We start from the raw sequence: 13,112 nt of genomic DNA on the forward strand, positions 1-13,112 counted from the left end.
TAGTTTGTGAACATTGTGAAAGAACAATTATAGACAATGTCACGAAGAATACCAATTTACATGAAATACACACTTCAACTAAAACAAAAAGCGATCACACAGGTCTCCGAGTAATACAACAGCACAAGATAAGGCTGATCAACTAAAGCTTGAGCCACGTTCATCCAACTCCAGTGTTAATGATGACGTGTAATGAGGTTTTCATGGTGCTATATCCGTACCGTCTATATTGAATACGTGGCTTGGTAAATATTTACATTTTGTCGTAACATGGCGACATGGATGGCGTAGGGAGAAGAGCTACGGTCGCTGATTGGATAAAGATAATTGGGCTATTTGATGGCGAATTTGCTTTGGATAGTTTTGTTCGGGTTGTTAATGTTTGTTATTGTTTTTATTAACTAAATGTTTCCATTGATATTTTACGTACAATTTCCACTGAAACATTTTTCGTTCGATCAACTCAGCCTGTCGAGGTCCACTGCTTGATACAGGCCGTCCTGAAGTGGCTCCACAACATCTGTTCTCTTTTATTCTATCTATCTGTTGCTCGCGGCTTCGCCTACCTAGATGTCGGTTAAGTAAAACTGCAGAAACATAGCCCTTCTTTAACAAATATTAATGCAAGGAGTTTCTAACTCCATAAAAAAACCATCGAAATTAGTCCAGCCGTTATTGCGTAAAGAGGTAACAAGCACACACACACACTTGCACAAGAACATATTAATGTAGTACTTTCACATTCATACACTAGTGTGAATGTTACTAAACTATTTACAAAAATAGCTACGAATTTCAAGTATATCCTGAAATATTTCAACCTTCATGAATATTAGAGAACCATCAACAAAACGCTTGCAATTTTACAAAAAAAAACCTACTTTGCTCTCAAAGAAACGGTAATACGCTATTCATTTAAGCAATTTGCTTAAAAGAACGCCGTCATTGTAAAGTGTTCATGTAATCTCTGTCCTCACTACATTATACAGTAGAAGATAAGAGCATAACGACTTGACATCCTAAGTAAATAGACCCGGCTGAAATATTAACAGGGTTTCATTTAATAAACTGGGGAGGCTACGACATATTTCTCGCATGCATTCTCGTAAGAAAATCGTTTGTCTAGCCTTTACCCAAGCTAGAGAGGATATCAACGTGACAACCGAGACACGGATGCAGTGCCGGGTTCAGGGTCGTATTTTGGAGTTGAAGATTGTTTTTTTTTGGTAGTAATTTTATTGTTTATGGTTATGCACAGTTCACTAAAGGCTGGTTTACGCAATATTTTTGGGCATTTTGGGGGTTGTCAAGCTTCCCGTTCTGAACACGTCACTGGGCGGAATATATTTGTAGAAGAAAAGACTTTTAGGTGAACAACTTTGGTGTGTAAGTTCACCCATTATGGAAAGAATTGTTTTTGCACACTTTTGTTCTTGATTGCTTTTTAAGCTTGCTTTATTTTTTAAGCACGACAAAATAAACAACAAAAATTAAAGCGTTTATTTTTATCGATATTAGTTTAGCTTTTAGAATAAAGAGCATAACGTATTTCCAACAATCGTGTTCCATTCTAGACATTGAAACTAAACGAATTCAAATTTAATTAACTGAAACATTGTTTATAATTGTTATTGCCTTTTTATGGGATCTTTTATAAGGTTTTTATTTTAAATTAAACAAACACCGTTCAATTGAAATGCTTAGCTAACAATGAAAATACTCGCTTTCCAAGCCTTTTATGTTACTGCAAGACCTATCGACTATAACATTTATTTGTATCTTTTTTCATCCTCGGACTCGGTCCTTTTAACGGCATGTACATATAGCCGAGTGGTTAAGATCACCATGCCAAAACCAACAGAGTGCCACGTGTCGTGGGTTCGTTCGACGCGTAGCGTCGGAAGCCCCGGAGACACAAGGATTAAATTCCTTAATGCAGGAGTCGTTTACTTTTAAGTTCACGGGGACACAGATCAACATGCAGAGATCTTGTTGAGAACTTTAATCAAGAGATTGGGCGTTAGACCAATATTTATAAAAACAGTTTTCTTTTTTTTGTGTTTGAAGCAAACATAACATAATAAGCAGATTCCCTTCATTATATTAGTTTAGATAAATTAAATAAGTGATATTGACACAAACACAACATGAAGCATATGTGCTTTGCTATACAAAGAAACTTTGTATCAAACAAAGGGCATTATGACATTTAGTCAATAGAGATAAGTTCTAGGTCATAATGTAACTATCACGTGCATATCTGAGTCTTTATTGACAATATGTTGTCATGTCACGTTTTAACTACATTTAAGATAGAATAAGGAACTCTTTGTCAATTTACTAAATGTTTACAACAAAGGAATTATTTTTCTCCGTAAGGTCTGAAGGCCGCAAACCGAAGACAGGGCGCTATGGCGCACATTGGGGGAGGTCTATGTTCAGCCAGTGAACTACTAAAGGCTGATGATGATGAAGGTCTGAAGGCTGGCTTATGACTTAAATGGAGAATTAGTTAGAATTGCAATCGAATTTTTCCTTTAGGAAGCAGAGGATATTTCAACGCTTTTTTTAGTTTAAATTAAAGGTTTCGAATCTTTATAGTATTGACGTGTCTATGCCAGTAAATGGCTAAACGACTAGATTGATATGAATATTTTTTCTTGTATGCGCGATAGTTTAGACTCTCCAATCAGTCTGGCATAAAGAAAATGGCTGGTCAAGTTATTACACTTGCATTTCACATTAATGTGTTTTCTTTTTCTTCGTTTGTGACACACAAATTCTTATAAACCATTGTTGTTTTTCAAAGCATTAAATAGGGAAGCTGGTATCATGGTATTCTATTGATGGCCTTGCAATAGTATTTCACGATTTGAAGTTAGTTTTTGTTTTGTTAAGTTTCTTTGTGACTATTTCCTTGTTGCTAATGAGGTTTTCTGAGGTTTCTTCGTTTTTTAACACCGCTAAGAATTTTTAGTGAGCGTAAAAATGTTTTTGTCAAATCTTCAAGTAAGCTTTTTGTTGACGTTTAACATTTTTTTTCAAATAACAATAACAGTCTTCACGAAGTCCGTACTCAGTAAAATCGTTCTATTTAGTTTCGTATTTGAAGAAATAAATGTTTAATTTTTTTAGGAACTTTAGTTTCTTGTTTTTCTGTTGGCTATTTCTCAGGCATCCAAATCATATACGCAAAAGATCCTCAAAACTTCGGGATCACACAAATTTTTGTCCCATGCGCGGATCGACCTAGCAACACAGCACGCGGTGATCATTGTCGCAATGACCTTTACTAATTCACCATCCGTGCAGACAAAATAACATCAACATGTAAAAAAAAACTATTTAGGTATAGTCACTCGTAAACCACGTAATGATAGTGTAGTAAACATTCAAGACTGGTTACTGTGAAAAGGGTAAGGTAATGCGGTGTTACTAAGTATAATTGAGAAACTATGTCAGTAAAGGGATTCGTGGTTTTAGTTGTAAACGTAACATCAACCTCACATAAATGTAAGCAAATATATACGAATTTCAACCTTAACGGTAAGCAATAAGGCGGGTTTAATGTTTAAATTTTGCTTCTTAAGTTCAGTGAACTGTATTTGACGGAAGGTTGAGAAAGGTAGAAAGGTCAGCGCCATCTGTCCGAAAGTTTGTGAAAAGCCGATTAATGCGATTTGTCGCACGACCGTGCGACGTTTGTGTGAAATACATGACTGCATGGGTAGTGGACAAACCCAATGCGCGCTAAGTGCTGCGAGTCCGATCCCCACATAGGACAAGCGTCTGTTTGATACACGCATACTTGTCTTGGATCTGGGTGCTTTTGTCCCTATGACTTGAAAGTTTGTTAAACCCCCCGCATCAAGTATTAAATTATTCCTTAAGGCAGAAGTCCTTGTTTTTAATTGTGCTGACTTTTTTTCGTCTTATATTAATTGGAATTTTACTACTGATTCTTAGGCTAACAGGTCCATGCCGTCTGGTTCCAACAGTAATAGTACTATCAATGCAGAAGAAAAGATAATAATAATAATAATATATCCTGGGACAATTCACACACGGTTATCTGATCCCAAGCTAAGCAGAGCTTGTGTTATGGTAACCAGACAACTGATAAACATACTTATATATTTCTAAATACATACATATTATAGATAAATTACACCCAGACACAGAACAAATGATCGTGCTCATCACATAAACATTTGTCCTGGGTGGGAACCGAACCCACGACCTCCGGTATAGCAGTCAGGGTCACTAACCACTAGACCAACAGGCCCGTCTAAGATAATTGAACACCCTTACAATTAAGTCTATGTTCATTTCAAAACAGCGCAGTTATGAAGTATTCATATGACTCTACTTTTTTTTTATTGTTGAATTGTGAATCAGTATGAAAGTCGACATACATTTCTAAACAAGCACTCCAATGAAACTCTTCAAATGAACTAAAACTGTTCCTTTTATGTGAAGCGTCGAGATCGAACTTCAAACTTTAACACTCGATAGCCACTTCTCTCCACTTCCAATCCGTATTACTATTATAACTTCTATCTATAGGACATAAGGTTCAAATTCCAATGGCATTGCTAATGTGTGTATACTGATTGGATCAAATGTCACAGTTTTGTATGTGAAACAACTTTCGTAATACAACGGCAGACATTTTTCATTTGTTTCGTATTCGTAACAATCTGTCAATGTGTTTTGTTTAATTGGTTTTTGTTGGTTTATTTATTTATTTATTAAACAGGAACATGATAAGAACATTAAATCTGATGCAATGTCCAACAAAACTATCGACATAGTTTGTCTGTTGGATCTTGTTAAACATTTCTTAAACATAGATATCTAGGTATGTAAATACATATGTATAGTTTAGGTATAGTATATAATATTAAGGTAACGTGTTAGATAAATATTTTTTTATTTTTTTCCTGCACTTATTTTTATCTTTTCCTTCTCTGATATCGCCTGTTCAATGTACATATATGGAACTCGCCTGTTCAATGTTCGGTCTCCATATACATTGTTAACTTTTTGTACAGTTTATTTACCAGACGACATCGCTCGGGTGTTAGGTTAGGTCTGAAATTACATTTTCATTTAAATTGGGAATATTACTTGGAGGATTAACAGTATATTTTACTTGTATGTAATCTGTTTTAAATAATGATTTATTTTCTGATTACTAAGTTAATTAGTTAGATTTATTCTGTAACTAAAAAAAAAATTAAGTTCGGGTCGATCTTCTCAGCGGGGTTAAGATAGATTTGCACTATAATAATATTTTTTATTTATTTGCGTAAAATTTAGGTACAGTAAAATGTGGTCGAATGGCGTACGCACCTGTTTTAAGGTGTCGCTAGCTCTGAGGTCCCGGGTTCGATCCCCGGTCGGGTCAAAGTAAAAATTCACATTTCTACATTGCCTCGGGTCTGGCTGTTTGTGGTACCTTCGTTGTATCTGAATTCTATAACACAAGTGCTTTTACAACTTACTTTGGGTTCAGTACAATGTATGTGATGTTGTCCGCATTTATATGTATATTATATTATTATAGAGTTAGAAGACCTTCAACAATTAGGTTAGCTAAGCCACAAAGTAACACTATCGAATAAAAAAACAAAAGACATATTACATTCGTTCCGTCTATCACATTACGTTATATTACCGTACAAATGATGCTTCAAATAATCCTTATCTCCAAAACGTGACATTTCTGATTCATTTAGGAGTAATAAAGGAACTTCTTGTATTTAAAAAGGTTAACCAAACTCCTTGTTCCATTGTTTTCATATTATTTGTTTAAGATGTCGTTTCTAACGATTTTGTTTTTTGCCTCTGCTTTTTATGTTGTGAGTATTTTAGGTGTAGTGTCGTATTCGTTATTCATTTCATCGAAAAATGAATAGATTTTTAAAGTGTTTGATAGAATAGCGAGAAAAAAAATCAGTTTTAAAACAGTTCTATTGACTACAAACTAAAAGTATAAGTATCTTAAATTTTCATTTACTAAAACACAAGATCCCAATCTACGGAGAAACGAGTTTTTAGTTTTATTCAATACTTTATAATTGACAATGTGTCGTATATGCATTTCATAATAATCTAAAAAAATACAGTCATTAAAGAAATCCTAAAAGTACTATCCATGATTAACAAAAAAAAAACAATTGATAAAATTAATAAGTAGCAGAATGGGACCTCCTGGATCAACCACTTACATTAAATTGTCTAATCAATCAACATTTAAAAAACAAACTCATAATAATACCACCTTCACAGATTTCATATCATCGAGAGAGGTAAGTTAAACGCAAGTATATGCTCTAAACATGATTCAATAATTATACTGAAAAGTCTAAAAATACGTTTATGCAGTAAAGTACCACTCCCGGATGATGGCTCTTTTGTTCGTCTTTAATAAGCGGTTAAGAAGACCATTTTCACCTATATTGCCACTTAAATGTCTCAATTCGTATATTACTTTATGCTTCATCTTTACTTACTAGTTATTACGCTTCATGAGATACAGTCTGGTGCCTGAAGGAAAGACGCACACACAGTGGAGCCTAGTATTGTTCTGTTTTTACCCTTGCAGTATAGAGTCCTAAAAATAAAACAAAAATGAATGAAAAGTTTTTTTTTGCTTTTTTCACAAAACCATGTTGCATAAATTACTGTCTAATATTTAAAACTAGCTGTTGCCCGCGACTTCGTCCCCGTGGGTAGAAGCTATAAGTTATGATTTTTACCTGCCCTGATTTTTTTTACATTTTCCATTGTATCTTCGCTCCTATTAGTCGCAGCGTAATGGTTTTTAGCCTAAAGCCTTCCTCGATGAATGGTCTATACAACACAAAAAGAATTTTTCAATTTGGACCAGTAGTTCCTGAGATTATCGCATTCAAACAAACAAACAAACTCTTCAGCTTTATATATTAGTATAGAAGTATAGATAACACTGACTTTTTTCAGACCCATGGCTGGCATGGTTTTATAAATTCATGGAACTTCCCACCAATACGTGGAGTACCAGACTTGAATCCAAGAGATGTGATTGAATTATCAACGTATCAAGAGCAAACGAACAAGTTCTTGGAAGATGTTGGCACAGCAATAGACACGCACATAAAACCGTTACTGTCTCACGTGAGTGAGGAAAAACAGGAAGAATTGAAGACAATGGGATTGAATGAAGTCGCTAGCTATATTGATTTTATCGTGAGTACCTTTAATACAGTATATGACTCAAAAAATCTAAAAGGTCCCTCAGACAGGTTTTCCAAAAATATTTATACGGATTTTTAATTTTGTCACATCATTAAAAAGTTAGGAATATTAAGAGCATTTAAGAAGCTTTTTTTTAAAAAAAGATGATGCAATAAATAATAAATAAATAAATAAATCCTGGGACAACTCACACACGGTTATCTGATCCCAAGCTAAGCAGAGCTTGTGTTATGGCAACCAGACAACTGATAAACTTACTTATATATTTCTAAATACATACATATTATAGATAAATTACACCCAGACACCAGAACAAATGATCATGCTCATCACACAACATTTATCCTGGGCGGGAATCGAACCCACGACCTCCGGTATAGCAGTCAGGGTCACTAACCACTAGACCAACAGGCCCGTCTAGGTTGGTTGTGAGGGGCGTGATTTCTAGTAACATCACTTGGTAGTAAGAAAGTAAACGTACTGGTAAGTGACGTCACATGACTTTTTATTTCTCTGTAGACCCTTCATTTTTTGTTTAAAATCAAAAAGTTTTTATTTCAAATAGGCCGTTTCTCAGGCACTTTTAAAACGTTACATTACTGACTCTAGTTGCACGGTTCCAAAGTGTCATTCTTATGGAGAAGAACCGGCAAGAAACTCCATAAGTTACTCTTTTCAAAATAAAATATTACAGTAGCATTTTACATTATAATGAAAGTCTGCAAAAACAGCGTAAAACCAGAAAAATAAAAATTACGTATCTGATATTTGTAGGATATCTTAAATTTACAAAGAACACAAAAATATTTGAAAAATTTGAAAACATCATTATTATTGTTGTAGTTTGTAAAACATTTGAAGCTTGCGGTTTGTTATTTCCAAATTGAACCCTTTCAAACAATGTAAACAGGCGTATATTAGTTTACGAATAAATTATATTATGAATGATTAACAGCCGTTCAATAAATTATTTAAATACTTTGTTACCATATATTTGGTTTATGCGGCTAAACATAAAAAGTTCATTTATATTCACAAATTTGTTGCTTCTGAAAAGGGACTTTTTTGAAATCTCGATGGTAAATTGATGTCGTAATTAGCCTTGGAGGGCTGACGTGTCGTGGGTTCAATCTCCTTGCAGAACAAGCATTCCCATGATAGACGTGATTGGATGTCTGGATGTCTTTGTGCAAATGACTTGAATGTTTGTGAAACTCATCGCGTCATCTCAAGTTAACAAGCGTGGGTAATGGTGAGCTCAATTAATCTCTGTAAAAGAGGCTACCTTAAACCAGAAGTAAGACACTTACCAAGCTTCTTTGTGGAAATGAGACAGCAACTTCTTATTTAGAAAATATCGGGGTCGCCGAACTAGTCTTTTGATCTAACATTAGTGGCTTATGATTATGGACTAATTTAGACGGACACTAGTCGGGCGATCCATCTAGAACGCTTGCAGAACCTTTTCGAAAAATTCGGTATAAAGCACATGTATCTTTTTTCTATCGTATTTTTGAACAAATATACGAAACATGTAATTTAAATGTAGACATTGCTTAGTAATCCAAACTTATTTGTTTCATCATTTACTGAGTGAAGGTCTGTTTGTAGGTACTCAAAATGTACTCAAAGCGATTTATGTTTATGCTTTTAAGTATTTAATAGTTATTGTAGGGTTAAGCTCCTGTACTAATGGTTGTTTTTAAATTGTTTGCTTACGGAAATATAGGACAGGAGGTCCCAGATTATTCAAATAGTAATTTGTTTGTTGGTAAAGATATTGCTGTTTTTGGGTGCGAAATAATGGAAATCATGGATTTTTTGCTGTCCATTTATGTTTTTAATATCAGCTTGTTTTAGAAAAATGGAATTGGAAGTGTTTCTATTTCTTTCTCTCTCTTAATTTATGTTTAAGGTGCTTGGCATTAAAAACTATTTTCTTTACTTTATTTTATTAAAGGTCTTTATTTTATTAAAATTCTTAAGAGAAGTATGTAAATTTAATTGCAAAATGTATGAATACTTTTATAATTATTATTCAAACATTCTGTTACACGTCATGTGCAATTTAACATATTTTTTATAACGTTGTCGACGTCTTTTGCGGTTAAACTTAGCTTAATTTATTACGTCTAAATAAATTTTAAATTTATTTTGTATTTATAAATCGAAATATCAGCCCCCAGACCAAAGATGTTAAATTCATTTTATTGGCAGTGTGTGTTCCGCCCCGTAATGAATTTGTAATTATTGTGTTTGCAAAATGCTTAGAGGACTAATTCCACTAATAGTCTAATATTAATCAAATTTCCATTCGCGGTCTTCTTAAAAAGAGTTATGTATGTTATTCCTCAACTAAATGTCATAAATATATTTTTTTTTCAGTTGGCCACTCAATTTTAATGACGAAAAGAAACTTCTTGGTATTGAAAACGACGACAACACTTCAACATTCTCCCAGTGCTAATGTCTCCGAACTATTCATTATTACTTTGTTAAACTAACACAACAGAATATTAACAATAATCAGACCATGTCCTTTTAACCTCTAACATCTTAAACAACAGTAAACATTACGATAAGGGTTTTCTAGGTAATTTCATTATCTTTAAGTTTTCATTAATAAAGAAACATGTCAAATATATTACATACATGCTAAACTTCGTTGTTTTATTTGATGGGTTAACTGTTCATTAATAGGCATTTATCAGGGCTGTAGTGCCACAAAAAACATTTCTCTCGAATTGAGAAATTACATTTTTATTTTAAAATCGATTGAAAATAATAGATTACTGTTTAAATGTTTGGAATAATATTATGGTCTCTGACGATGAATAAATTATTTAAGTATATTCGACACAGGCACGTGTAAATAAAAACCGTTAACAAACATTAGTATCTAAATTCAATATGAGAAATAATTTTATCTCAAGCAAAATATCACAATGTCTTTATTTAACTGTCAGCATTATTTCAAGTTATAAATAGATAATAACAATTAATAATACCAAAATAATATTTCTTCAAATATAGAGTTACTGTTTAATTTGAGGAATAATAAATTCACGTTCTATTTTGGATTGTAAGCATGAATAATTGGACAAACTTATTTCTTCCTTTTGAATTTAATTTATTAAGGAACGGCCGTTATTTTACCGGCACATGGAAATATGATGAGTTTATGAATCTTATTTTATTTATTTACAAAGAACGGCACATAATATCACTTACACTTTGCTTTCTTATTGATGTATAACCCCGGACTTGTTATGAGTTATTGAAAGAGCCGGTGCCATTGCAATGTACATAGTAAAAATTCTCGCTGCCAGTCTCGCCAAGGTTCTTCTTTCGTTTAAGTATATTCCAGGGTTTCATATAGCTCTCGTTATATTTCAAAAAAAGCATTTCCAATTAACCAAAAAAAAAAGAAAAAGCACCAAATTGGTGGTTGTAGATGGCTAGAGTTCTAAACTCTTTCGCTTTCGTCAGTGCTGAAAGATTGTAAAAAGACTTTAAGGAATCTGGTTTGTTCGGAATTTTGAATAATTGAAAATTATTGGCGGAGTTTAATTTAGGGTATAATTTTGTCTACGAAACGGAAAGTCTAACGTTTACAGCTTTTGATTCATGAGGACTATAAGCGATGAAAGTATCGCTGTCTAATCTTTTTTCTTGACATCACAATGACAAAAAAAACACCTTTTTTTTGGTTAGTATATAGGTTAGCAAACATCAAGTCGTATATATATTCTGGTTGGCGTTTCTATGGCCAGTATTCACTTCATCCTCGTTTGCTAATATTTTGCAAAAAGAACTCTAAATATACATATAGTTTTACTGTGCATAGTTTTATTCGTGGCTAAAGTGAGTATTGCAGTCTAATATAATTATTTCTATTCATATTCAAAGTATTTTCTTTTTATAAAGAGTTAAATTGAAATACTTATTCCGTAGTATTTGAATGTTGTTTATAGGGGAATGTCCAGGCTAAAAAAAGGCAACGAGGAGGAATAATGTGTCTGCGAATAAGATTTATAATTACCGAGACAGAAAAAAACCAAGACTAAAGAAAGGAAAGTTAAGATCAAAGACTCCAGAAGCCCAAAATGAGTTGCAGTCTTGTTCAATAAACCACAAAAACTCATCTCATCATATGTTTACTTTACACTTTTACAGACCGAGGCCACACTCCCCTTTTTTGGTTCATCAAATGGCGATAATAATAATAATCAACAGCAGCTACCCTTCCAACCCTTGTTCCGAGTCCTTGGAAATCATGCAAACAGAGTCTCGAGAGCGGTAAGAAGTGTTATTTCATTCAACTTCTTTATTTTACAATGTTAGTGTGTAAGTGTGTGTGTGTGTAGTAAGTAATTTAATCCTTAAAACTAATTTTTAATTCCATTTACAGTTTAACGAGTTATTAGGAAACAACGACTCAAACTCTGCCGGTTCAAACTCCGAATCTAACTCAAGTTTAAACCCAGGATCATCAAACCACAACAACAATAGCGCAAGCAATTAATAATTCAAATGAACTAAAATAAAAGAAATTTTGTCTAAAACTGTAAATTGCGCGTTGAATTTTGTACAAAGAAATCTGATTATTTTTTCAATAAACAGCTTTAAAACAATGGTACTAATAATTTCATCATCATCATCATCATCATCATCATCATCCACAGCCCATATTCGTCCACTGCTGGACATAGGCCTCCCCAGTTGCACGTCATCGAGATACTTCTTCGGCTGCTCGCATCCAGCCGGATCATCACTCCACCGTGCCTAAGGCCGTCCTACGCACTAATGATTTAGAAAATTAAAAATATTCCCGAACCTAAATCACTCCACGTAACTGGTGCTGACGACTAACACTCTACTGTAACTATTGTCTGTGGATTGACAAATATTTACCCAACGACCATTTGAGCAGAACGTCAAATATTGGCCAAATGGCTAGTACTCGTACAGAGATTAAAATAGAAATGAACAAATAGAGCGAATAAAAAGAGAATAAAAGCTCAAGTGTGATTGATATTAGAATGGAGAAACATCTATTTTTTTATTAAAGTTAACAATGTGCATTTTATCTCATTGATACATTAAAACGGCCAGTATGTGCATTCTTCACGTCCAAACCGCTAAACCGATTTCCATGAAATCTTTTAGTTTCTATGAGATTGGTATGGAGGTGAATTATGACTTTGATAAACTTTTTTTTTCTGCTTATTACGTTAAAGAAGGGTAATGTTTCTAACCTGAACAGTCATATTTTTTGGGTTCTGTACCTACCCAAAAATCTAAAATGAAACCCCATAGCTGAGGTATCGATGTCAGTCCTGTCACTAGGCTGGAGATTCAGCGTCGCGAGTTCGACTTTCGTTTCACTGATTTATTTTTCTTAAATGACGAATCAGAGGGCCAAACATTTTTTTCATAAAACACCTATTTTTCATAATTGATTACTTGGTTCTTGCTTCACTCTACTATTAAACAGTTTGCGGTTTTGTAGAGGAAGCGATGTTCCATACTAGTTTTTTGTTCTTTGAGCTACATAAACAGTGGGCTTATATATATAGTGGTCACCTGTTCCTATGATCAGTGTGTGGTTTAATATTTTACCGAAATGTTTATCAAATTAGCTGTTTCGTTCTTAGTCCTTTCCATGTTGGCTGAGGTGAGCATAAATTCATTAATGAATTAATACACAAAGTATTAATTCATTAATGTATTATTTTGGAAAACAGATTAATTTAATGATAAAGTAAGGTTTTCTATTTATTTTTATTTTATTGAGTCTGTGGTCGTGGTGAACTCAACCGCTTACTATCCGTGCACTTTATTTATTGTCTACATGTTTGTTTTTTTTC

General features: G+C 33.6%; 1 protein-coding gene across 1 annotated transcript; it reads left to right on the forward strand.

Annotated features, from left to right (window-relative positions):
- The first annotated feature begins 5,777 nt into the window (after positions 1-5,777).
- On the forward strand, positions 5,778-11,767 carry LOC113496745 (probable serine/threonine-protein kinase DDB_G0277165). The gene is made up of 4 exons (XM_026876066.1): positions 5,778-5,864; positions 6,988-7,233; positions 11,419-11,541; positions 11,654-11,767. The coding sequence occupies exons 1-4, from the start codon at positions 5,820-5,822 to the stop codon at positions 11,765-11,767; spliced, it is 528 nt and encodes a 175-aa protein (XP_026731867.1). The 5' UTR covers positions 5,778-5,819.
- Positions 11,768-13,112: the final 1,345 nt, after the last annotated feature.

This window comes from Trichoplusia ni, chromosome 8 (assembly GCF_003590095.1).
Source record: "Trichoplusia ni isolate ovarian cell line Hi5 chromosome 8, tn1, whole genome shotgun sequence".
Lineage (NCBI taxonomy): Eukaryota > Metazoa > Arthropoda > Insecta > Lepidoptera > Noctuidae > Trichoplusia > Trichoplusia ni.